We start from the raw sequence: 27,461 nt of genomic DNA, 5'->3' as shown, positions 1-27,461 counted from the left end.
AGATTCTATCAGTTCTTTCTCTGGGATGTATAGCATTTTTCATTATGTTGAAATCCTTAGATTTTGAAATTGTCTTGGATCATTGTATTACTGAGAAGAGCTAAATCATTTGCAATTGATCACTGTGCAATATTGTGTACAGTGTTCTCCTGGTTCTGCTCATTTTACTTTGCATCAGTTTACATAAGTCATCCCAAGTTTTTTGGAAAATATTCTGATTATGGAATAATGATGATTTCAGAAAGACCTGGAGAGATTTACATGAACTGATACTAAATGAAGTGAGTAGAATCAAGAGAACATTGTATATGGCAACAAAAAGATAATGTAATGATCAACCCTGTTCGATGTGGCTCTTTTCAACAATGAGGTGATTCAGGCCAATTCCAATAGACATGATGGAAAGAGCCTTCTACATATACATCCTACTGTGGAGACTGAATGTGGATCACAACATAATATTTTCACCTTTTTGTTGTTGTTGTTTGCTTGCTTTTTGTTTTCTTTCTCATTTTTTCTTTTTTGATATGATTTTTCTTCTCCAGCAGGATAATTGTGGAAATATGTATATATTGCATATATTTAACATATATTGTATTTCTTTCTGTCTAAGGGAGGGGATGGAGGAGGAATGGAGGGAGAAAAAATTGTAACACAAGATTTTGCAAGGGTAAATGTTGAAAACTATGCATATATTTTGGAAAATAAAAAGCTAAAAGAAAAAGAAAAAGAAAGTATTCTGCTCATCATTTCTTATAGCACAATAGTATTCCATCTCAATCATATACCCCAACTTGTTCATCCATTTCTTGATTAATGGACATCCCCCTAGTCTATTAACAAATTCCCCTTTATCATAGAATTCTTCTTATACTTCCCATCTTCCCGAATTCAAAGAAATCTAACTATGAAGACACTGTATTCATGTCTTCCCCTCTCCTTAGTACTGTATTCCCTTCTGTTAAGCTCTCTAGATATACATGGTTCAGAAAGTGGAGTCTGCACGCACTCTGTTGCAACTTCCAGACCTGCCCTCAGTTTCCATTACTTTATAAGCTCTCCTCTGACAACCATTCTATGCATTTTCGATGTTACTGATTTCTAGGTCACTCTCTATCCTTTCTGAAGGAGCTTAGTACCTGGCTCATAGTTGTCTTCTCCATCTCATCACTTACTTTCACACTTGAGAATTTCAGTATTCACCTTGAATGTCCCTTCACATTTCATCAATTTGCTTAGTTCCCATGATGTGCATCTCCATTCTAACTCAAGCATCCACAGGAGTGGTCATAGATATCCCACCATCATCCATCACTATGTTAATTCCACATTCCTGAATTCTGGAATTCCTCTTCTGATCATAATCCTTCCATTTCTCTTTTTTGGCTTATTCTTCCTAAACCTACGTTTCATCCATTCTATGATCTTTAGTTTTTCCATTCCTTCTTGTTCTACTAATCTGTTTCTTAAATTCTTTTCTTCACAGTCTTGATCACAGTTATCCATTTCAAATATACATAGTTCTCCATGTTTGAATATTTCTCCCTTTCTTCTTACTTTCACTCGACTTGCCCCTCTCAGCTCATTATCTGCTTTTTCTGTTTTTAATCTTTATGTTGTTATGGCCTCAGAAGAAGTCTGCTACAAAGGTATATTATCTAATCTCCACTGGGCTCTTACTATCACCTAATAATCTTATTGTTCATCACTGACTAAGTCACTGACCCACTCCCTGGAGTAATTGTTTGAAATCTTCTTAACTCTTCAAGCTACTGCCTACACATTCTTCTTATCTTAGAAGATCATAAGATCATAGCTGTAAAATGGGAAAGCACTTTGAAGTAATTTTGTCTAACCCATTCATTCTATGAATGGAGAAGATGAGGAGAAGATAACTTGGCTGAGGATACAAAGATAGAAAATAGTATACTTAAGATCCTTCCTAACCCAGGGCCTCAGACTCCAAATCTAGAGCTCTTTCTACTACACCAAGCTGTCTTTCCTTCTACCTTACAAAAAAAATCAAGGTCATCCATCATGCTTTCCCTTATTTCCTCCATGTCAATATGCCTTTAAATCCTTATCCATTCTTTCCATTTCTACTTCAGCTGAGAAAAAGATAAGCCATCTCCTTAATAGATTACCCTCTTTCCTTGTGCTTTTTATCCCCTCTTCTCCCATATTCTTCAGGAGAAAGCTTTTTTGAACATTCCCCACACTTCCCATCTTCAGTCTCTCCCTATCTATCTATCATCTCCTTTCTTACTGTGTACAACTGTGCTTAGGTCTTCCCCATCATAATAATCAACCTTTCCTTTGACTTTGCCATCATCCCCATCAGATCCCATCTCATATCTTTGCTTTCACCTTTAAGATTCCTGGAAAGCTTTTCTATACTTACTGCATTTTTTTTCTCCCAATTTACTCATTAATTTGTCTTTTCATTGCATAATTCACAGAAGATACCATTAGCTTCATATCTGCTCAATCTAATGTCCTTTTCAATCTTTATCTTTTCTACTGCTTCTGATGCTGTTCACTGACCCAGTGTTCTCTTGGTTTTCTTCCCACTTTTCTGATTCTTTCTTCTCAGACTACCTTGCTGGATCTGCCACTCCCTGAAGTATTCTCCAAGGCTCTGTCTTCTCTCTCTTTGCTCGCCTCTTTTTTGAACTCATCTGAACCTGTGGATTCAATGGTCATCTTTATGTAATTAACATCTAGAGCTATGTGTCCAGGACTAATCTCTCTCCTAAGACTCCACTCTTATATCACTGACTGACTGCTATCTATGTCCATTTAGATATCTGATCATCCAAAATTGAATTAATTAGAAAAAGCCTATTTAGAGGAAGCATTATGTATTTAGAGGAAGGATTGTGAGATTTGGGCCTGAAGTCTACATTCAACACTATCTGTTAAAAAAGGTGCCTTTTGTCTCTGAGCCTCAACTGTCTCAGATGCAAAGCAACCTACTTCACTGAGTGGTTTCAATAACATAATACATGTAAAGAACTTTGCAAACTTTAAACCACTGCACAAATGCCATCTCTTATTGCTATAATAGAACTTGTCCTTCCTTTAAGCTTTCCTGTTTCTTTTGAGGACACCATTATCTTCCCCATCACTCAGGTTAATGACATCAGAACCACCTATATCAGAACCACCTCTAATGCTTTCCCTCATTTCCCATGGCCAATCAGTAAACAAGTCCTTTTAAATTCTATCTCTGCCTCTCTCATATTCAGCCTTCTATATCCACTCACAGAGTAATGGTCTTGCTTCAGATTCTTATCGCCTGTCATTTAGAATATTTTAGGAGTTTCATAGTTTATCTTTCTATTTTACTTTTCTCTCTCCAAACAAAACTATATACATGGACCTAAATAATCTTCCTAAGGTCTGACCATGTTTTTTCTTGGCTCAAAAACAACATTTTATAGTTTTAATTTTTTTAATTTTTAATTTATTTTAAATAGTATTTTATTTTTCCAAATACATGCAAAGATAGTTTTCAGTATTCACCTTTGCAAAACACTATATTCCAAATTTTTCTCCCTCTCCCAGACTGCAAGCAATCCAATATAGATTAAACATGTTCAATTCTTCTAACCATATTTCCATATTTGTCATGCTGAGCAAGAAAAAATAGGTTAAAAGGGAGAAAAAAACACGAGAAAGACAATAAGCAAGCAAGCAAACAACAAGAAAAAAAGTGAAAATACTATGATTTGATCCACATAGTCCTCTCTCTGAATGTTGATGGCTCTTTCCATCACAAGTCTACTGGAATTGCCTTGAATTATCTCCTTGTTGAAAAGAGCCACATCCGGCAGCCCTCTTTGTAGTGGCCAGAAACTGGAAACTGAGTAGATGCCCATCAATTGGAGAATGGCTGAATAAATTGTGGTATATGAATATTATGGAATATTATTGTTCGGTAAGAAATGACCAACAGGATGATTTCAGAAAGGCTTGGAGAGACTTCCATGAACTGATGCTGAGTGAAACAATCGGGGCCAGGAGATTATTATATACTTCAACAACCAATTCCGATGGACCTGGCCATCCTCAGCAATGAGATGAACCAAATCAGTTCCAATGGAGCAGTAATGAACTGAACCAGCTATGCCCAGCAAAATAACTCTGGGAGATGACTAAGAACCATTTTTTTTTATTTTATAATAACTTTTTATTGATAGAATCCACGCCAGGGTAATTTTTTACAACATTATTCCTTGCACTCACTTCTGTTCTGATTTTTCCCCTCACTCCCTCCACCCCCTCCCCCAGATGACAAGCAGTCCTATATATGTTAAATATGTCACAATATATCCTAGATACAATATATGTGTGCAGAACCGAACAGTTCTCTTGTTGCACAGGGAGAATTGGATTCAGAAGATAGAAATAACCCAGGAAGAAAAACAAAAATGCAAATAGTTTACATTCATTTCCCAGTGTTCTTTCTTTGGGTGTAGCTGCTTCTGTCCATCATTGATCAGTTGAAACTGAATTGGATCTCTTTGTCAAAGAAATCCACTTCCATCCGAATACATCTTCATACAGTATCGTTGTTGAAGTATATAATGATCTCCTGGTTCAGCTCATTTCACTTAGCATCAGTTCATGTAAGTCTCTCCAAGCATCTCTGTATTCATCCTGCTGGTCATTTCTTACAGAACAATAATATTCCATAACATTCATATACCACAATTTACCCAGCCATTCTCCAATTGATGGGCATCCATTCAATTTCCAGTTTCTGGCCACTACAAACAGGGCTGCCACAAACATTTTGGCACATACAGGGCCCTTTCCCTTCTTTAGTATCTCTTTGGGATATAAGTCCAGAAGTAACACTGCTGGATCAAAGGGTATGCATAGTTTGATAACTTTTTGGGCATAATTCCAGATTGTTCTCCAGAATGGTTGGATTCGTTCACAGTTCCACCAACAATGCATCAGTGTCCCAGTTTTCCCACATCCCCTCCAACATTCATCATTATTTTTTCCTGTCATCTTAGCCAATCTGACAGGTGTGTAGTGGTATCTCAGAGTTGTCTTAATTTGCATTTCTATGATCAATAATGATTTGGAACATTCTTTCATATGAGTGGTAATAGTTTCAATTTCATCATCTGAAAATTATCTGTTCATATCCTTTGACCATTTATCAATTGGAGAATGGCTTGATTTCTTATAAATTAAAGTCAGTTCTCTATATATTTTGGAAATGAGGCCTTTATCAGAACCTTTAACTGTGAAGATGTTTTCCTAGTTTGTTGCTTCCCTTCTAATCTTGTTTGCATTAGTTTTGTTTGTACAAAGGCTTTTTAATTTCATATAATCAAAATTTTCTATTTTGTGATCAGTAATGGTGTCTAGTTCATCTTTGATCACAAATTTCTTTCTCCTCCACAAGTCTGAGAGATAAACTATCCTATGTTTATCTAATTTATTTATAATATCTTTCTTTATGCCTAAATCATGGACCTATTTTGAGCTTATCTTGGTATACGATGTTAAGTGTGGGTCCATGCCTAATTTCTGCCATACTAATTTCCAGTTATCCCAGCAGTTTTTATCAAATAATGAATTCTTATCCCAAAAGTTAGAATCTTTGGGAATGTCAAACAGTAGATTGCTATAATTGACTATTCTGTCTTGTGAACCTAACCTATTCCACTGATCAACTAATCTATTTCTTAGCCAATACCAAATGGTTTTGGTGACTGCTGCTTTATAATATAGTTTTAGATCAGGTACAGCTGGGTCACCTTCATTTGATTTTTTTTTCATTAATTCCCTTGAGATTCTCAACCTTTTATTGTTCCATATGAATTTTGTTGTTATTTTTTCTAGATCATTAAATATTTTCTTGGAAGTCTGATTGGTATAGAACTAAATAAATAGATTAGTCATCTTTATTATATTCACTCGGCCTATCCAAGAGCACTTAATATTTTTCCAATTATTTAAGTCTGACTTTATTTGTGTGGAAAGTTTTTTGTAATTTTGCTCATATAATTCCTGACTTTCCTTTGGCAGATAGATTCCCAAATATTTTATGCTGTCGACAGTTATTTTGAATGAAATTTCTCTTTGTATTTCTTGCTGTTGGATTTTGTTGGTGATGTATAAAAATGCTGAGGATTTATGGGCATTTATTTTGTATCCTGCTACTTTGCTAAAGTTATGAATTATTTCTAATAGCTTTTTAGTAGAATCTCTGGGGTTCTCTAGGTATACCATCATATCATCTGCAAAGAGTGATAGTCTGGTTTCCTCATTGCCTACTCTAATTCCTTTTATCTCTTTCTCGACTCTTATTGCAGAGGCTAGTGTTTCTAATATAATATTGAATAATAATGAATAGTGGGCAACTTTGCTTCACTCCAGAGCTTACTGGGAAAGGTTCCAGTTTTTCCCCATTGCATATGATACTTTCTGATGGTTTTAAATATATGCTCCTGACTATTTTAAGGAAAAGTCCATTTATTCCTATACTCTCAAGTGTTTTTATTAGGAATGGATGTTGAATTTTATCAAATGCTTTTTCTGCATCTATTGAGATAATCATATGGTTTTTGTTTGGTTGGTTACTGATATAGTCAATTATGCTAATAGTTTTCCTAATATTGAACCAGCCCTGCATTCCTGGTATAAATTCTACTTGGTCATAGTGTATTATCCTGGGGATATTTTCTGTAATCTTTTTGCTAATATTTTATTTAAGATTTTAGCATCAATATTTATTAAGGAGATTGGTCTATAATTTTCTTTCTCTGTTTTCAGCCTACCTGGTTTAGATATCAGTACCATGTCTGTGTCATAAAAGGAGTTTGGTAGGACTCCTTCAATCCCTATTTTTTCAAATAGTTTATATAGCATTGGAATTAATTGTTTTTTTAAATGTTTGGTAGAATTCACATGTAAATCCATCTGGTCCTGGGGATTTTTTCTTAGGGAGTTGGTTAATAGCGTTTTCTATTTCTTTTTCTGAGATGGGACTATTTAGGATATTTACTTCTTCCTCTGTTAGTTTGGGCAAGCTATATTTTTAAAGGTATTCTTCCATTTCGTTTGTTGTCGAATTTATTGGCATAAAGTTGGGCAAAGTAACTCCTAATTATTGCTCTAATTTCCTCTTTGTTAGTGGTGAGTTCTCCCTTTTCATTTTTAAGACTAACAATTTGATTTTCCTCTTTCCTTTTTTTAATCAGATTTACTAAGGGTTTGTCTATTTTGTTGGTTTTTTCATAGAACCAACTCTTAGTTTTATTAATTAATTCAATAGTTTTTTTACTTTAAATTTTATTGATCTCTTCTTTTATTTTTAGAATTTCAAGTTTAGTGTTTGACTGGAGGTCTTTTAATTTGTTCCTTTTCTAACATTTTTAATTGCAAGCCCAATTCATTGACCTTCTCTTTCTCTATTTTATGCAAGTAGGCCTCTAGAGATTTGAATTTTCCCCTTATTACCTCTTTGGCTGCATCCCATACATTTTGGTGTGATGTCTCATTATTGTCATTTTCTTGGGTGAAGTTATTAATTATGTCTATGATTTGCTGTTTCACCCATCATTCTTTAGTAGGAGATTATTTAATTTCCAATTATTTTTTGGTCTACTTTCCCCTGGCTTTTTGTTGAATGTAATTTTCATTGCATCATGGTCTGAAAAGGATGAATTTACTATTTCTGCCTTACTGCATTTGAGTTTGAGGTTTTTATGTCCTAATATATGGTCAATTTTTGTATAGGTTCCATGAACTGCTGAAAAGAAAGTGTACTCCTTTCTGTCTCCATTTCATTTTCTCCAGAGATCTATCATATCTAACTTTTCTAGTATTCTATTTACCTCTTTGACTTCTTTCTTATTTATTTTGTGGTTTGATTTATCTAATTCTGAGAGTGCAAAGTTGAGATCTCCCACTATTATAGTTTTGCTGGATGACTAAGAACCATTACATTGAATTCCCAATCCCTATATTTTTGCCTGCCTGTATTTTTGATTTCCTTCACAGGCTAATTGTACAATATTTCAGAGTCCGATTCTTTTTGTACAACAAAATAACAGTTTGGTCATGTATACTTATTGTGTATCTAATTTATCCTTTAATATATTTAACATTTACTGGTCATCCTGCCATCTGGGGGAGAGGGGAGGAGGAGGGAGGGGAAAAATTGGAACAAGAGGTTGGGCAATTGTCAATGCTGTAAAGTTACCCATACATATAACCTGTAAATAAAAAGCTATTAAAAATAATAATAAAAAAGAACCACATCCATCACTGTCATTCATCATATAATCTTGTTTTTACGGTACAATGTTCCCTCAGTTTTTGTGCCAGACTGTCCAGGCACACTACTCTAGGCTGCCAGGGTCTTACATACCAAGTCTTTGGGACAATACCCTGCTAAATTTTGGAGATGAGCCAATCCAGTGGTGTAAACAGTCTGTCTTTATTCAGTAATCCTCTTAGTGGGGGTAGCAGGGAGTAAGAGAGTGAGTTCCACTCAGAGCTGTCTATTTATGCTTCTTCTCTTCTGGGATTACCTTGTGCCCACCCATTCAGCACTGCCATAGGTGGAACCAGAGGAAGGAAGAGTGTGGAGTTGACTTGTACCCCAAGAAGCGATCTAGCAAGAGGACACATTCCTCGCCATCTCAAGAAACCTATAGCAGTTCCTTTAACTCTTGCAAGACACAGGCCTCAGAGGTGGGCCTGGGCCCACCCTGCCAAACTGACATGGCATACAGCTTACATGGCCTATCTCAGAGAGAGAGGAATTCCCCTAACAGGTTTTACTCACTTCATTTAGCAACAGTTAATATATACGTCTTTCCAGGCTTTTCTGAAATCTGCCTGCTTGTCATTTCTTATAGAACAATAGTATTCCATAACATTCTTATTCAGCCATTCCTCAATTGATGGACATACACTCAATTTCCAGTTCTTTGTTATTACAAAAAAAGGGCTGCTACATTCACTTTTGCACATGTGGGTCCTCTTCCCTCCTTTAAGATCTCTTTGGGATACAAACCCAGGAGTGACACTGCTGGATCAAATGGTATGCACAGTTTGATAGCCCTTTGAGCATAGTTCCAAATTATTCCAGAATGATTGGATCATTTCACAACTCCACCAACAATGCGTTAGTGTCCTAGTTTTCCCACATTTATCATGTTCTTTCCTGTCATTTTAGCCAATCTGAGAGGTATGTAGTGGTACCTCAGAGTTGTCTTAATTTGCATTTCATTTGCAATCAATAGTGATTTAGAGCATTTTTTCATATCACTAGAACTGGCTTTAATTTTTTCATTTGAAAATTGTCTGTTCATATCCTTTGACTATTTATCAATTGGGGAATAGCTTGTATTCTTATAAATTTGAATCAATTCTCTATATATTTTTTAAATGAGGCCTTTATCAGTCAGTGCCATCGATGTAAAAAAAAAATTTCCCCAGTTTTCTGCTTCCCTTCTAATTTCTGCTGCATTTGGTTTTATTTATGCAAACATTTTAATTTAATGTAATCAAAATTATTCATAATGCATAATGTTCTCTAGTTCTTCTTTGGTCATAAATTGCTCCCTTTTCTACAGATCTGAGAGGTAAACTATCCCTTGTTCTTCTAATTTACTTATCATACTACCCTTTATGTCTAAATAATGCATCTATTTCAACCTTATCTAACATGTTAGATGTTGGTCAGTGCCTAGTTTCTGTCACACTATTTTCCATTTTTCCCAGCAATTTTTGTCAAACAATGAGTCTTTATCTCAAAGCTGGAGGCTTTAGGTTTACCAAACATTTGATTACTTTAATTATTGACTATTATGTCTTCTGTACCTAACCTATTCCACTGATCTACCATTCTATTTCTCAGTCGCTGCCAAATGTCTTTGATGACTGCTGCTTTACAATATAGTTTTAGATCTGATATGGGTAGGCCACCATCTTATGCATTTTTTTCCATTAATTCCCTTGAAATTCTTGACCTTTTGTTCTTTAGATGAATTATGTTATTATTTTTTCTAGCTCTATAAAGTAGATTCAAACATTTTTAAAGCCATGGTGTACATATCTTGTAGTTCTTCTGGCTTATTCATGAATCGGTTGAAAAATTGATAGATGATTTGACTACAATTCTGCTACTCTATCCTGATTCTTTGACTTCTCTGATTTCTTATTTTCACTCTCTTTGGTCTTCTTCCTCCTCCTGCATTCAACAAGGTTGTGTCTTTGATTCTCAAGTCATTCCCTCTCCCTTCCCCCTCTATCTGACTTTCTGTGTCTCTCTGTCTCTGTCTTTGTCTGTGTGTGTGTGTGTGTGTGTGTGTGTGTGTAAATCTAAGATCTCTGAGGAAAAAGTTAGAATGAAGGGAAAACTGGAAAAATGACAGAAGACTGAGTAGGTTTCCATTTCTTGGCAAATAGAATTGTCACCTTTCTATCATTTGGGTCTGAATCCCTGACACTGATGGGTCTGATCTGCCTTGGAGGCCATCCTTTCTCTCTTTTTTAGGCAGAATCATCATTTTTATTGTATTAGCTCAGCCTACCTACAAGTAATTGATATTTTTCCAATTCCAATAGTTTACATCTGATTTTATTTGTGTGAAAAATGTTTTTTATTTGTGTTCATATAGTTCTTGAGTTTTTTTGACAAGTGGACTCCCAAATATTTTATTTTGTCTACAGTTATTTTAAATGGAATTTCTCTTTCTATTTCTTGCTATTGGCCAGTAATATATAGAAATGCTGATGATTTGTGTGAGTTTATTTCACATCCTGCAACTTTGCTAAAGTTGTGAATTGTTTTGAGTAGGTTTTTATATGATTTTCTAGGATTCTCTAAGTAGATCATCATATCATCTGCAAAAAGTGATGGCCCATTCTAATTCCTTTAATTTCTTTTTTTTTCTTATTGCTAAATCCAACATTTCTAATACAATGTTGAATAATAGTGATGATAATGGGCATCTTGTTTTACCTCTCATTGTATTGGGAATGTATCCAGCTTGTCTCCATTACAAATAATGCTTGCTGTTGGCTTTAGATAGATACAGCTTATTGTTTTATTTTTTAATTGCTTCCTGCTTTTTTGTAAGTGAATTCAAAACATTATAATTGCTCTTTCTAACTCTGAAAAACAGGTTCCTTTCTACTGGTTAAAGTTTAAAAAAATGTCAAAAGTCATTCTGTAACAGATACATAGTCAAATGTACGAACAAAGAATTATCTACAACCAAAGAAAAAATTGTATATATCACTAATGATAGGTGAAGTAAAACTATAAACCATAATACAAGCATCAAATAAAAATTACATAAGTTGAAAATAGTAAATTTTGAAGGGGCTCTGGGAAGACAAGTGCCCTGAAACACTTCTAAAATTGTTATCATAATTACATAATAATCATAAAATTAATTACAATTACACAATAATCATAAAATTAAATATGTCTTTATTCACTGATGTCTCTCCTGAGCATGTAATTTTAAGAAAGTCAAGCAAATCTGCAAAAATGGAAATAAAATAATCAAAGTGAGTAACCTTTGTGATAGCTTTAAAAAATGAATGCCTATTCATTTGAGACTGTATAAACAAATTGTAGCTTATTATTTTAAGGAAACTGTCTAAACAAATTGCTGCTTATTATTTTAAGGAAAGCTCCATTTATCCCTATGCACTCTATGTTTATAATAAGAATGAATGCTACATTTTGTCAAAAGCCTTTTCTGCATCTATTGAGATTATCATATGATTTCTATTGGTTTTGTTATTGATATGGTCAATTATGGTAATAGTTTTTCTGATATTGGACTAACCCTGCCTTGCTGGTATTAAAAAACATTTGGTCATAATATATTATCCTGCTGATAAATTGCTTTAATCTCTTTGCTAATGTTTTATTTAATTTTTTGCATCAATATTCATTAGGGAGATTGGTCTGCAATTTTTGTTCTCTATTTTGGCTCTTCCTAGTTTAGATATCAGTACCATATTTGTGTTATAGAAGGAATTTGACAGGCCTCCTTTTTTACCCATTTTCCCAAATAGTTTACATAATATTGGAATTAATTGTTCTTTAAATATTTGGTAGAATTCACTTGTGAATACATCTGACCCTCAAGTTTTTTTTTTTTTTTTTTTTAAGAGTTCATTAATGGCTTGTTCAATTTCTTTTTCTAAAAAGAGTAAAGGACTATTTAAGGGATTTATTTCCTCTTCTGTTAATCTGGGCAATTTATATTTTTGTAAATATTCATCCATTTCAGTTGATTGACAGATTTGCTGCCATACACTTGGGCCAAATGGCTCCTAATTATTGATTTAATTTCTTTTTCATTGGTGGTACATTCACCCTTTTCATCTTTGATGCTAATGATTTGGTTTTTTTCTTTCCATTTCCTAATTAACCAAATTGATAATTAACTATCAATTTTTTTGGTTTTTTCATAAAATCAACTCTTAGTTTTATTTATTAATTCAATAGTTTTCTTAATTTCAATTTTTTAAATCTCTCCCTTGAGTTTCAGAATTTTTATCTGGTATTTAATTGGGAGTTTTTAATTTGTTCTTTTTATATTTTTTTAGTTGTATACCCAATTCACTGATCTCCTCTTTCCCTATTTTATTCATGTAACTAGTTAGAGACATAAAATTTCCCCTAAGAACTGCTTTGGCTATATCCCATAAGTTTTGGTGTGTTGTCTCATTATTGTCATTCTTCTTGTTTGCTTAAAGACCATTCTTAATAATCTTTGTTGATCATTTTTCCCATACCAGTAATTTCCCTGAACATTAATATTTGACTCCAACTTTACCCAAAAAGATCCTACAAGCATTAATATTAATAAAGTAATGGTCATAAGACAGGTTTTATTTTACCTGACAAAAACAGAATGAAATAGTTCCTGTATTAATATATAGTTAGGAAAGGTCTTTTCCCCTTTCCAGAGGGCATCAAGCAAATTCTTCATCCTGATAGCTCCTAACTTTTTTCTGGATCTATACTGTCCACATGACTCATATTATCTGTGAGGGGACAGATCCTGATTGCTTTTCAATGTATGTGGGTCTCAGTTATTTCTCTGTCCAAATCTGAGTAAGCCTCTTTCTCTGTTTTCTCCTCTCACTGAAGTACTGAATACCTTTCTCCTCTCTTTCTGATTCAAGTCCTTTCTTCTCTTCCCAGTCTATCTCTGGCACTGGACTTTTGATGAACTTGGTTCCCTATAAATTGCACACAGGGATGGAAGTCTACAGACCAGCATCTATGTTCGCGTACCTCTCTAAGTTTCTGTTTCTCTGGCTGTTTCCTTAATGTCTTCTGTTTCTGTGCCGCATTCCTCCACCCTCACTTTCAATTCCTGCTTCTTTTTAAATGCCAAACTTTAATAATATGTGACTTCTATTATCAATAGGGTGTCAATTCAGTAATCCTTACTTATGCTTCCTAAACAAGATGGAGAATAAAAAGAATCTATATCTTGTAGGATATTCCACAAGTGATTCAGGAAACAGAGAATAGGAAGGGCTTACTCTGGCTATAATGCCCTTTTGCCTTTAGAAACAAATAGAGTGAGTACAAAATGCTCTAACTTTTAAAACACATCATTTAAACTTATCCCAATTTACTTTTTCAGCCTTGTTGTACATTACTCCCCTTTCTGTATAGTTTTTTGAGAGCAGGGACTGTTTCATTTTTGACTTTATATACCCAGTGTCTTGCATAGTTTCCAAAGTTCCATAGATTCATAGCAGGTCCTTAATAAAATGTTTGTTGATTAGTTGATGCCTGGCCATACCTTTTATACAAGCAACTTCCAGAAAGTAAGAGAAAGAAGAAACTTTAAAGAGCTTCTAGTTCTTATTTTACAGGCAAGGAAATAGACTTAAAAAAAATTAGTGACTTCTTCCAGCAGGGAGGACCTACAGCTCCACATATCTCTTTAGTTCCTCTCCCCACCCCAAGTCATGAGCCAGGAAATCAACATTTTTGGAGAAGAGACCTTCTAGTCCTATCAATTGCCCACCAACTGTTACCAATGGCCAGGTAAACAAGCCTAAATAAAGCAGCAAAATCCCCTAGGAGAGAGACAGGAAGCATGTGCCTGAGTCAAACTGCCCCCAGGATCATAACCACCATCTCCTTTCTGACTCTCATAGAAAAATCACAACCTCTCTTAATGCCAGTTTCCTTATGGGAATAAGATTGTTGTATGGATTAAATTATATAACATATATAGTGCTTTCCAAACCCTCAAATGCTAGCTGTTATTAATGGATATGTAATAGATACTATTATCCCTAGTTTACATGATACTCAGAGAGGTTAAATGCCTTGTCCAGAGACACAAAGTTAATAATTATCTGAAGTAGAATTTAGCTCTTTTGAATTCCAAGTCCAATACTGTTCTAAAGCACACTGCCTCTCTATTACCAATATTTTAAAATTTATCCCATCACCAATTAATTAATTATGCATCCAGATTCCAAACTCTTATCAGAGAAAATTGATATAAAAATTTTTCCCCTATTCAACTGCTTCTCTTATTATCCTAAGTGCATTAATTTTGTCTGTATAGAAGCTTTTTAGTTTCACATAATCAAAATTATCTATTTTATTTTTTTAATCACCTCTGTCCTTTGTTTGGCTAATGTAAGAAACAAAATATCTTACCAAAAACGCCACTGACTCACTGATGAATGCAGGAAAGATTTATTTTACATTCTTGCAAGGATACAATGTTTGCTTAAGTTAGGATACACACCTTTGAAAATCCAAAGGCAGCATTTTATTTTCTATCCTGAAGCACAAGCCCTTCCCCTGATTCCCCATTAATTGGATGTCACAGAAATTACTCAACATGAATCTCCATCCCTCATCACATCGCCAGTCCCTGCCGCAATGGAGCTTACATTCTAGAAGGGAGAAGGTAACAGAGGAGGACTAAGGATAAAGAACAAAAGATTATTTTCAAATTTTAGGCCAGCACCTCATTACAAAAGTCAATTCCTGTTTCCAAGAAACTTACATTCTTTTGGGGGAAGACAATCTCCACCCTTGATTATTCCTTGATGTCCTTGTGAGCTTCAGTTTTCTAATTTAAGTTTAATTTCTACAATTTAATTTTCATAATTGTAGAAACCAAATGCCCATCCATTTCTCACAGCTAAGAATATATCTCTCACTTATATCTGTCAGAGGTATATGATTTGCTTTACTTTTAATTTTTTTATAATGGGATCTTTAATATTAAAGTCACATATCCATTTAAATATATTGTGGAATTTGTTTTAAGATATTGTACTAAACTTAATTTCTTCCAGTCTGCTTTCCAGGATTTTGTTATGTTTAATGGTATTAGGAGAAGACAAAAATAGAAGGAAGGAGGCCTATAGTAGAGAGGAAAGAAAAAAGAAGGAAATTACTATTGCATAATAGAAGTACATAAGATAAAGAGGAAGAAGTGATAGAGTTATCCAACGAACCTCATTTTTAATCTAAATTTTAAAAAAATTGAATACACTTATACCTATCACACTTAGAAATCTTTGGATAGAATTACATTAAATTCAAAAGAGAACTAGGAAGGAACTGGAATGAGGGAGAGATAGAAAGTGATATGAGGGAGATGAGGTAAAGTCATAATGCAAGAAAGAGAATTGTCATAAATAAAATATATTGGAAGAAGGAATATGAAGGGAAGATTAAAAGGAAAGAAGAAAGAATATAAACCTGGGATTGAGAATAAAGAGAAGAGAAAAGATATAAGAGAGGAAATAGCTTGTTTTACAAGATCAGAAGTGTCAAGCTTATTCCCTTTCTTTTACCACTTTCTTATTTATAAAGGAGATAGGAATAAAAAGAGGACAAGGTTCAAGAAAACAGAATGGAGGGACATAGCTGTTAAATTTAAGTTAATTGAGTAATTAATTTGTATACATTTAGCAATAATAACTATGAATGTAAATGTAATGAACTTGCCTTTAAATGGGAGAAGGCAACAGAATGGATTTAGAAAGCAGGATTTAAAACATTAATTGTTCATTTTTAAATTGAACTAATATAATAAAAATGTCAATGCTACCTAAATTAATTTACTTATTCAGCACTACACTAATAAAACTCCCAAAAGAATATTTTATAGATCTAGAAAAACAACAAGAAAATTCATATGGAGGAAAAAAGTTTAATAACTTCAAAGGCAATAATAAAAAAAAAAAAGTAAGGAAGTGGGTACGTGATTACCTCATCTCAAACTTTATTACAAAATGGCAATTATTAAAATGATTTGATACTGGTTAATAAATAAAGAGGTTAATCACTAAAATGGATTAGGTAATATAATTTTCTCTAATAAAGGCCTCATTTCCAAGATATATAAAGAACTCATTCAAATTTATATGATTAAGAGTCATCCTTACATGGATAAATGGTCACAAAAAGAGTCAATTTTAAAAAGAAGAAATCAAAAAATCAACACCATATAAAAGCTGCTCTAAATCACCAATAATTAGAGAAATACAAATAGAATAATTTTGAAAATACAATGTCGTACCTCTCAAACTGACAGAGATAATACAAGAAGAAAATTACAAATGTACAAAATGTACAAAAGGACAAATGTTGGAAGGGCTGTGGAAAATCAGGCACATTACTGCCACACTATTGGCAGAATTGTGAGTTGATTCAGCCTTTGTGGAAAGCAATTTGGAACTATTCTCAGAAAGTTTCCAAGCATCCCTTGTGCCAACTATGCAACAAAGCTTATACCCCAAAGAGCATACAAAAAGGATAAAGATTATAAAAATATTCAATATAGCCTATTTCATGGTATCCAAAGATTGGAAACGAACAGACTGTCCTCTTATTGGGGAATGACTAAACAAATAATGCTTCATGAACTATAATTGTTCCTTAAGAAAATGGTCAATCCAAAGAAAACTGAAGTGATTTTTATAAACTGATACAGAGCACAGTAAGCAAAATTAGGAGCACAATTTATATAATGATAACAATATTATAGAGAAAAACAAATTTGACATGCTTCATTGATGAACCCATAGGTACAGAAAAATGAAACTGAAACAGTCCACTTAATTTCCAACAAAGAGGTGAAGAAGTTAAAATGCAGAAAGGAACAAACATTTTCAGACATAGATAATGTAAGAATATGTTTTTTTAAATATATACATAGATATTTATTGAGGGAATTTGTTTTTAGTTTGTTTTAAAATGTGTTTAATGGGGAGGATAATAATAATATATATAATAATAAACATAATAAGATTTCTTGTTTAATGCTAATAATTAAAATAAAAAATGCGTGTGATTTATATGTCAATGGATCTCCTCTCCCCTAACAGATGGACTGAATTTAATCTCAGTAGTTTTGTCTAATAATTGTATCTATGGTACATTTCCCTCACCTATGTGAAGTTCAGAATGTGGCTTGTGTCTCTTAAGTGTCCTCTGTGAGCATAATGGGTCCAAAGCAATAAATAGAAATGATTATTAATGGTACATAAAGATTGGTGACTAATATTAAAGCCCATGAAACAAAGCATAAGTTATAATCCCCCATCTGGTTTGGAGTTGTTTCCTTCCCCCTCCTCCCTCAGAGGTTCAGTCTTAATCACTGCAAACTCATAGTACCAATTGGTAAAGTTCCAGTAGTATGAAAAGAGAAGAGATCTGGATGAAAGATAACTTCTGTATATTTTCCTTGAAATAGGAGTAATGACCCAAGGCTAATGATTTTTGGCTGATATCTCTTTGTATATATCATAATTTTCATTGCATTCAGCTTGAAATTCTGGATTATTGTGGCTCCTGAAGGTCCCAGTTTGGGTCTGAAACTTTTTTGGTTTTCTCTTGGTAGCTACCACTAGTTCTAGGTTCCTTTCTTTTTACAGCAAAGTTTCCAATTCCACACACTAGTACCTACCCCATGCTCAAGCCACAACTAATGGCTTTCCATGTATATGAATGCTCAGGCCTTTTTTCAGCTACCATAAGCAGGACTCCTTTGAGGATTGTTGACTTCTTTTCAAGTTGAATCCTCTACGTACATAATTGCTGCAAATGCAAGACATTTTTTATTTTTGAAGTGTTCTCACTATTGGTTTGCCTTTCCTCTCCCTTTTTGCAGGTGGCATGAGTGAAGTATTAGAGTCAATTAGGAAGGGCTGAGTTCAAATCCTACAACAACAATTATTAGCTGAATGTCCTGAGACAAAGCATTTAACCTCTCTTAGTGGTGAAAAAGTGGGATGATAATGACAGCATCTACCTCACAGAGTTTTTGTGAGGAACAAATGAGATAATATATGTAAAGCAGTTTGCAAAACTTAAAATGCTATATAAATCCTAGCTATTATTATTGTTATTCAACAAATTTTTTTAAAAGTAGATTAAAGGTTCGTAATACAAACTAACATTCACCTGATCTATGTTATATTCCAGCAAATATAAAATACTTGTGGGTCAATAATTATGTGGTTGTGTCTCATAAATGTGATTATTCTTCTATTTTTAGATTATTTGAAAGAAGACCTACATAAATATATCAAAGAAAATTTTCCTGAAAAAGTTAAATTAATAAGAAATTATAAACGAGAGGGATTGATTCGAGGAAGAATGATTGGAGCAACTAATGCTACAGGTATGACATACTGTCCTTTTTTTCTTGACTAAATGGTCACATGTATCACAAAGACAATATGTGGGTACACTTAAAGTCCACCAATTCTTCCTTTGCCTTAATTTAAAGAGATGGGCATCGATTAAGTCACAGGAGATACACCCATATCTCAAACTTGATTCTGGTCCATCTCATAGATGTTTGGGAATTTAACCAGGATTTGTTGCATAGCCAAGCACAGTAATGCCATTTGTTATTATGTGCCTTTAAAATATCAATCCATGTTGTTTGCTTGGTTTTTTTTTCTTTCTTGTGGTTTTTTCTCTTTTGATCTGATTTTTCTTGCACAGCATAACAAATATGGAAATATGTTTAAATAATTGCATATGTTTAACCTATATTGAATTGCTTGCTGTGTTGAAGAGGGGAGAGGAAGGGAGAAAAATTTGGTATGCAAGATTTTGCAAAGGTGAATGTTGAAAAGTATCATTGCATGTATTTGGAAAACTATTGAAAAAATTATATTAACCTTAAATAAGCAGCAATTAATACTAAACATAAATTAATACTAAACAACGGAACATTGTTGCTTTGAAGTATTAAAATGTGTGTGCTTCCACTGTTCAAAATGGCAAACACAAACTGTGACCTTAAACTTAGGGTCAGCTTTCCCTACATTAGAGATATCTGCTTTCCATTTGGAGACATGATTCCTCTTATATACAAATCTGATTAAGAGATAATTATAAAATTTTCTAGCACAACTGACTCATCCTTGTCCTCTGGGATTCAGAGACCCCAAACTTGCTTCAAAAGACAACTTAGTCTGTTTTTAATTTTAATAGGCTTTGGAAAATAGGACTGGTTTTTGTCATAAGCAAGAAAATTGCCAACAATACAAAATACAAATTACTTGTGACAGATTCTGCTCTATTGGGTTTGAGAGGAGGTAGATTACAGAAGAGGGAATAGCTCTGAAAACAAATTAACACTAAATGAAATTTTGTTTTTACTTGAATGAATGCATCTGAACTGAATCCTCTTCATGGCTTTTTGCCTGAATGGCAAGAATCAAGAACTCAAAACTTACTAGTTCTTATTGGCTTAGAATTAATTCAGCTTTTCAAATCAAATATTTTCTAGGCCTCTGGGCCATTCTCAGCCTTCAATTGTCCTCTGCATCCTGACTCTTGATTTCCTAAGATACACTGAAAAATTATCATGTGTTTTTAAAAGTCTCCTCTGTGTTTAACATCACTCCTCTGCATTTCTTTGATTTCCCTTTACCAAGTCTTGTTTTTCAATTGTATTTTGAATTGAAACCTGAAAAATTTCCCTGTTGGAGGTTAACAGAGAGATTTAGGATTATAACTTTTTCTTCAATAACCCTTTTGTGATGCTGAATTGATTTTCAGAAGCCTCCTACACATAAAATTCCATCAATCTTTTCCCCTTTTAATCTAACCAGAACAAGATGAGGTTAAAGTGATGAGAAAGAAAAGTACCCTATTAACTTGTGGCAGTTAAAACAACATGTGGTTAGAATTTAATCACATTAGCCAAAATCATTGGTTTGTGAGGTTTTTTGGTATTGTTTATTCTATCTCCTAGTAAAAAATTAATCTTCAACAAGTTCCAACTTTATTAGATTCAATAAACATTTATTGAGGATATATGTGATAGATGCTATAGAAAGAAAGATGAATTAAACTCAGTTTCTTTTCTCAAGATATTTACTGTCTAGTAGAAGAGATGACAAGGTTCTGTATATCTATAGTACAAATTAGGGCCTGGTTTCAAAAACAAGATACTCCATCTCTTGGTTCCAGACATTTTCTCTGGCTGTCTCTTATGCCTAAAATGCTTTCCCTTCCTTAGTTTCTTTCAAGTACAAACTAAAACCCCATCTATTTTAAGAAAAATTTCCTGATTCTTCTTAATTTTAGCAGTTCCTTCTGTTAATTACTTCTTATTTATTCTACATATAGCCTATTTAAACATAATTATTTGTCATCTCCCAAATTAGATAATGAACTTATTTGAGATCAGAAACATTTTTTGCCTTTTTATATCTTTAGTATATAGTATAGTTCCTGATACATAGCATGGTAAGCACATAGCAAGTGCTTAATAAATGTTTATTGACTGATTGACTGATTGGCAATTGTCTAAGAGAGTTCCAGAAAAAGTGCTGTGAAAGATTTGAGGGACTTCCTTATAGAAACTCCACATGAGTACGTCTGGAAAGATGGGAAAGATTTCACATTGACAATGTGAACAAGAGTGGAACTGAAGAATTTTAGGAGTTAGAGATAGTATGATTCCCTTCAATTAAGAAAAAGGGAGATTTTCCAACCTTTAGAAAAACAGCTAAGAAGTTTTAGAGTATCCTAAGAAGCTAGACACGTTGATCACAGTGGTTGTACTAAGTCCTGTCTTTGAAGAAGCCAGGGTCTACCAGGTAAACAACTTATGAGGGTCAGTAATTGGAAAGAAGTGGAATATTTGCATGTACTAATCCCTTCTTCCCTGAGGCAAACCATGATTTCTAAAATCCTAAAAATAGTGCTACAAAATGAATATACACTTGCTCCTTTGAAAAAAAAACCTAATCTAGTATCCTAAAAAGCGAATATATCATCTTGCCAACAAAGGTCCATAAAGTCAAAGTTTTTTTCCCCCCAGAAGCAACATATGACTGTGAGAGTTGAACTATACGCCGAGTAAAGGTAGAATTGACACTTTTGAATTGTGGTGCTAGAGATTTTTGAGAGTCCCTTGGATGGCAAGATCAAATCAATCAATACTTAAATTAATTCAGATTATTCACTGGAAGTTCAAATACTGAAGCTGAACATTCACCACTTTGCCAAAATAAATGCACAAGTATGACTCATTTGGAAAAGCCCCCTGATGTTGGGAAAGATTGAAGGTCAAAGGAAGAAAGAATAGCACAGGATGAGATGGATAGATAATGTCATAGAAACAATGAACATGAACTTGGACAAACTTCCAAGAAATGGTGGAGTACAGAAAGACTGGGAGCGCTGTGGTCTGTAAGATCATGAAGAGTTGGATATGACTGACCAACATAACAACATAATTTAGGATCTTTGGAAGAAGTTGCACTAGTTACTAGTACAAAGACTTCAGGTCAAGAGGTTTTTTATAGTTTGCAAGTCTTTACTGCTTTTGTTTCTTGAACTTATCCAAATTTATCAACTTGTTTTCACCATTCTCCCTTTGCCCATGTTTGAATTGAAGTCACTAAACCTTATAGCTTATGTTAGATTAAGTCAGAGGGCCTTGAGTTATTCATGGCATTTCTCTTGTCATCCTTTGCAACAGATATTAACACATAAATTACAATTATCCTCATGGTGATCTTTGGACTTAATGCTTATTGTGGCATTACAAGGCGAGATGACTTAAGTGTCCTATGAAATTATTTTTGTTGTTGTATGCACAATGGAACCAACTCCATGGAAAATCTATTTAGATTTCTATTTAGCCACTCCTTCCTTATATTGTTTCTCTACTATTCCCATAAATGAATCACTGTACAGGAAGACAATTACCACATATATTTATCACTGTTGTGGAGAATGTCTTGCACAGAGTGGATTCTCTTTAATTGGAGGGATTCTTCAGGTACTCTTTATTTGCAAAACCCCTTATTTTGACTGGTTCAAGCCCAAGAAAACTATAGAATTTTCTTAATAAGGTTTATTCTGCATAAAAGAATTATTCCTAACACAGAATAAACTAGTGGAATTAGAATATGTAGTTGGCTGCACAGCCCATTGAGCTAATTCACAAATACATACACACATACACATATACAGATATTTATGGACATAAATATACTCACACACATAAATACACATATAGACATAGATACAAGTATGTGTGTATATATGTGTGTGTATATATATATATATAATATATATATATATATATATATATATGTATATATATCTCTTGGACAACACTTCAGATAGACAATGAACCCCCTAGAATTTGCTTCAGATCTACTAGCATTGTTTGGGCAGATTAGAATAGTGCCTCTATGAATGTTGACTGTGTTGGATTCCCTTAAGTGGGCTACAGTGGTGGAAAAGAGTAGGTTCATCATTTATGTCTTGCACAATACATAGTTAATGCAATGTTCTACATAATGCATATGTTTTACATAATGCAATAGTCAAGGGAACACTTCAACTATTGTCCTAAATTATTGACAAACATTTGAGTGTTTACCCTATGCCAGCCACTGTGCTCAGCACCAGATTATCAAGGAACTCCCTATTAAGGAAGAAGGGTGAGACATAGTCCCTGCTCTCAGAGGATTACTAGAGGGATAACTGAATGCTGCACCCCATCATTACTGTTGATAACCTCTCTAGATCCTCTCCACACTGATCTTTTCTCTGGAAAGTAGATTCTCTTAGGAGGTAGTAGGAAGCCTTTAAATGGAGTCTGGATGACAGCTTATCATCAAGATAAGATCTTCTGAAATGATGCTGAGTATATATTGGATCAATAGCTTTGTGTAGGGTCAGACAACCAGAGAAGTAGCCAGCTCCAACATTGGTGCTACAATCCATAATAATGTGAAAACATTCCAGATTCTGCTTAAAGTTTTCTATGGAATCAGCTGGGTTTAATTCAATAATTTGTCAAAGACTGTTTTGTATCCAAAGTGAGATGGCAAATACCTAATTGGGCCTCAACTCCTTATCTATAAAATGAAAGAGTTAAGGAGAAAAGGGAATAAGGATTTATAGAATATTACCATATGTCAATCATATCAAATTAGATAATTGCAAAGTGTTAGTGCCTGGTACATAGTAAGCACTACAAAAATGTTATTTTTATAAGTGCTTTATAAATATTTCTTTGTCTGATCCTTACAACAACCTTTTGAAGTAAGTACTCTTACCACCCCCATTTTACATTTGAGGAAACTGAGGCAGATAAAGGTCACACCACTTTTAAATATCTGTCAGATTCAACTCAAGTCTTACTGACTCTAGAACTGGCACTTTACCTACTATATCACTAGCTGAGATAATCCCTGAGGTCTCTTTTTTACTCTCAATCTATGATCCTATGAACTGATACAAAGTAAAATGAGCAGAACCAGAAGAACACTGTACACAGTATCGCACAGTGATCAATTGTAAATGATTTAGCTCTTCTCAGTAATACAATGATCCAAGACAATTTCAAAAGCTAATGAACACTAAGTGACTGGCCTGTTTTATGATCATGGAAATCTTGCTTTTTGACTTATACAAGTTTGTGGAATTTGGAGAGATGGGTAGTCTGACTCAAAGTAACCCCTGCTAAAGTAAACCCATATCTTACTAAGATAGTAAGCTTTTACTTAGATCACTAGAGGCAATACTTCAGCTAATTGCCTAGCCAAAAACTTAAAGAGAACTCTACTGGCTTATTCCCTGTTCTGCACACACAGCACTTTATCTCCTACTTTTTCATTTATTTGCATGAGTTGATCCCCATAGAAGGAAAATCCTCCCTCCTCACTTTTACCTCTTGGAGTCCCTAGTTTCCTTCAAGACTCATGCAAGCTACACCTTTTTCATGAAATCTTTTCTAGTCCCTTTCCATCCAGTTACAAGGGCACCCTCTTTTAAAACTACTTTGTATTCATATTGTGTATATGCTTTGTGTGTGTGTGTTTGTGTGTGTGTGTGTGTATGTGTGTGTGTGTGTGTGTGTGTATGTGTGTGTATGAGTTGTTTTCCCCATTAGAATATAAGTTCTTTGAGGACAGGGAACTATTTCAGTTTAGTTTTTGTGTCTCCTCGATTAGCAAAGTTCCTTTTATATAATAAATATAAAAGCATTTAATAAGTATTGCTTGCTTGATTGATATAGCTACAAGCAAATTAACCTAATCTCCCATATTTGCAATCATCCAGTTGCTATAGCCACTTAGTTCTCAGGGATAATCACATTCAGTTCTATATGTTGCCATGGAAACTTTGGAAGAATCAGACACAGAGCTGCCTGTGCAACTAAATTGGAATATGGCTTAAATTCTTTAAGACAGCTTTATATACATATATGTAAGATTTTTAAAATTATAGCAATTCCATTCAGAAAGAATTTTTGACTAAACTTCCCACATTGGACTTGTAGTTTCATTCATATTTAACATTTTATTTTGTGTTATGAGTGTGTATATATGTATGCATGCTTTGCATGTAATACTTGATAAATGTTTTCCCACTCATTCAGTTTATGTCTTCCAGGAAACCTCCTTTGACTATAGTGATCTCTCCCTTCAATATTATAGTACTTATCACCATTTAGATTTTATTCTGTAATATCATTGTTTTCTGATTGTTTTTATGTGTATTAGACATGTAACAATAACTAAATTATCTCTTTGAGAGTAAGGACCTATCAAGCTTCAATATTTCCAATATTTCTGAAAGGAATTTGGTACATCTTGGACAATACTTGATTTAATTGATTCAAAACTTCTCTATATTTGAAGACCTAACTCAATATTTATTTCATCTCCTCCATTCCAGCCTACTGTAACCTTTCTATTTTCAGCAACTCCTTGGTTCTTATTGCTTGTACGATTTTGCACTTACTATTAACAGTATATAACTTAGTATTAATTGTTTTGCTATTTAACTCTTGCAAACTCCTTGAATACAGAGACTTTGTCTTATACTTGTCTTGACCTTTTACATCACTAAGAGATCCTTGAGGGAAGGTATGGTTTTAATTTTTCTTCATATCTTTAGCACTTAGCATAGTGCCTGGCATGTATCATATGCTTTCTACATATTTATTGGTTGCTAATAATGCTGAACATAAACAAATCCATTTGTATTTGATTGAATGCCCATTGAATCTGATTGTATTTTAACATGGGTATTTTGGATCAAAGGAGTATTAGTATCCAAGTTTAATGTTATTGAATCTAGCAGACCTTTGGTTTTATGTTCCTAGGAGAAGTTCTTGTATTCCTAGACAGTCATTGTGAGATGAATAAAATGTGGCTCCAGCCCTTATTGTTTGCCATCCAAAAAGACTACAGAATGGTGGTGTGCCCTCTAATTGATGCAATCAATGCTTACACTCTGAAGTATAAACCGTCTCCTATCCTGCGTGGAGGGTTCACCTGGAATCTACACTTTAAATGGGAGCTTGTACCTCCATCTAATTTACTAGGACCAGAAGGAGTTGCTGCACCAATAAAGTAAGTAAGACTTCTCTTAATAGATAGAAAATTAATCAGAAAAGAACAAACATTTCAATTTAGAGGCAATTACTTCAGCTTTTTGTGCTTCTGAAACTCTTTGTGTGCATCTTTTCCAGAAAGATTCAGTGACCTACATTTCACTACCACCTGGAAGGTTTTAGTTCTCCCCACATTTAACTCAAGATGAACTTCATGGTATTGGTGCCCTTTCTAGTTTCACAGATCTCTGAATAATCATTAAAGCTCCAGTCAAGACAGGAAAAAAGCCACTGAGTTCAACTCTTTCATTTTATTGATGAGGAAATTGAGGCACAAAGAGTGGTCTGCCCGAGGTCATATGTATAAGGCAGGTTTTGAACTCAGATCTTTATGTTGTCAAGTGCAGTGTATTCTCTATTATATCAACTAGCTATTCTTATTTTGGATCTTATATTCAGGTGCATATGAGCATATTAATCAAATGAATTATATGGCACCACTGCTGTAATTCTGCACAAAAGGTACATTTTGTCAAAGTCAAACAAAGAACTCTTTACTAAGGATTTATGGTTTAGCGTTTGGATTGGAGTTAATATGACTTTCCTAATTCTTGTTTTACAAAATTTTGTTTCCAATAATATATATATATATGTATGTAATTTTTGCTGTTAATTCTTTGTTTTAAATGGTCTAAGTCTGAAGTTTGCAATTTCTGTGTTACTGAAAGCTTTCAATAGAAATAGCTTCTCAGGGATGTTTATAAAAAGCAAAGCACTTTATAGCTGAAGCAATTGCTAGGGGGCAACCTTGGCTAAGTAACTCCAAAGCTATATGTAGGTTTAAGTCAAATACCAGAGGAATGGGGTCAGAAATGTTTTCTTTTTTAAAAAATAGTAAAAATAAGAGATATTGCACAGATGAAAGGCAATCTATGACTGTAAGAATTGATCAAGGAGCTTTCTGTCTTGCACAAAAGAAATTTTGCATCTTTCCTTATAGAGATATGAGATCTCAGCCTCCAAACTGCATCTTTTCTTCCCTCTCTATAAACTTTCTTCTTCCTTCTAGCTGAGAGGAGAAAAGGAACAAAACTGTAACCATTCTAGATTAGCTTCAAACCCAAAAAGTCAAGTTTACACTAAGGAGGCTTTTTTAGCTAAATTAGTGAATTACAAAGAATAATTCTACTCAAGATCATTATATTAAGATTAGGTTTATAACAAACTGTAAAAGAAGAGGTTAAAATAAAGTTTAGGATAGCTGAGAAAGAAACATAATTATATTACAGTTTATGCTCTACTTCCCCCTTCCAACCCTTCCTGTTGTTCTCTGAGAAAGAGGAAGGAGGAAATTGGGGGGAGAGGGAGGAAATATATAATGTAGAAGTGAAAGTAGAAGAGAAAGATTGAGATAGTAAAGAGGAAGGGAGAAGAGAAAAATAGCTTCTCTAGTAATAAAAACTAAACTTTGTAATTATAAACTCTTTAAATTTAAAATTAAATGTTTTTGTCAGTGTTTGTAATTTTATTTGGATAAGTTACAATTTTTTTTAGAATTTTCTATGCTGT

At 33.8% G+C, this 27,461-nt stretch overlaps 1 protein-coding gene across 2 annotated transcripts in view; it reads left to right on the top strand.

Annotated features, from left to right (window-relative positions):
• The window catches only part of LOC127564957 (polypeptide N-acetylgalactosaminyltransferase 11-like), a 99,484-nt gene that overhangs the window by 38,136 nt on the left and 33,887 nt on the right, over positions 1 to 27,461 (top strand). For both annotated transcript variants that reach the window (XM_052001817.1, XM_052001818.1), the window contains exons 5-6: positions 18,561 to 18,686; positions 25,662 to 25,911. In XM_052001817.1, coding sequence (XP_051857777.1) covers positions 18,561 to 18,686; positions 25,662 to 25,911 — 376 coding nt within the window. The remainder of the gene's footprint in view (positions 1 to 18,560; positions 18,687 to 25,661; positions 25,912 to 27,461) is intronic.

Source organism: Antechinus flavipes, chromosome 5 (genome assembly GCF_016432865.1).
Source record: "Antechinus flavipes isolate AdamAnt ecotype Samford, QLD, Australia chromosome 5, AdamAnt_v2, whole genome shotgun sequence".
Lineage (NCBI taxonomy): Eukaryota > Metazoa > Chordata > Mammalia > Dasyuromorphia > Dasyuridae > Antechinus > Antechinus flavipes.
This window is presented reverse-complemented; position numbering and strand designations above follow the sequence as displayed.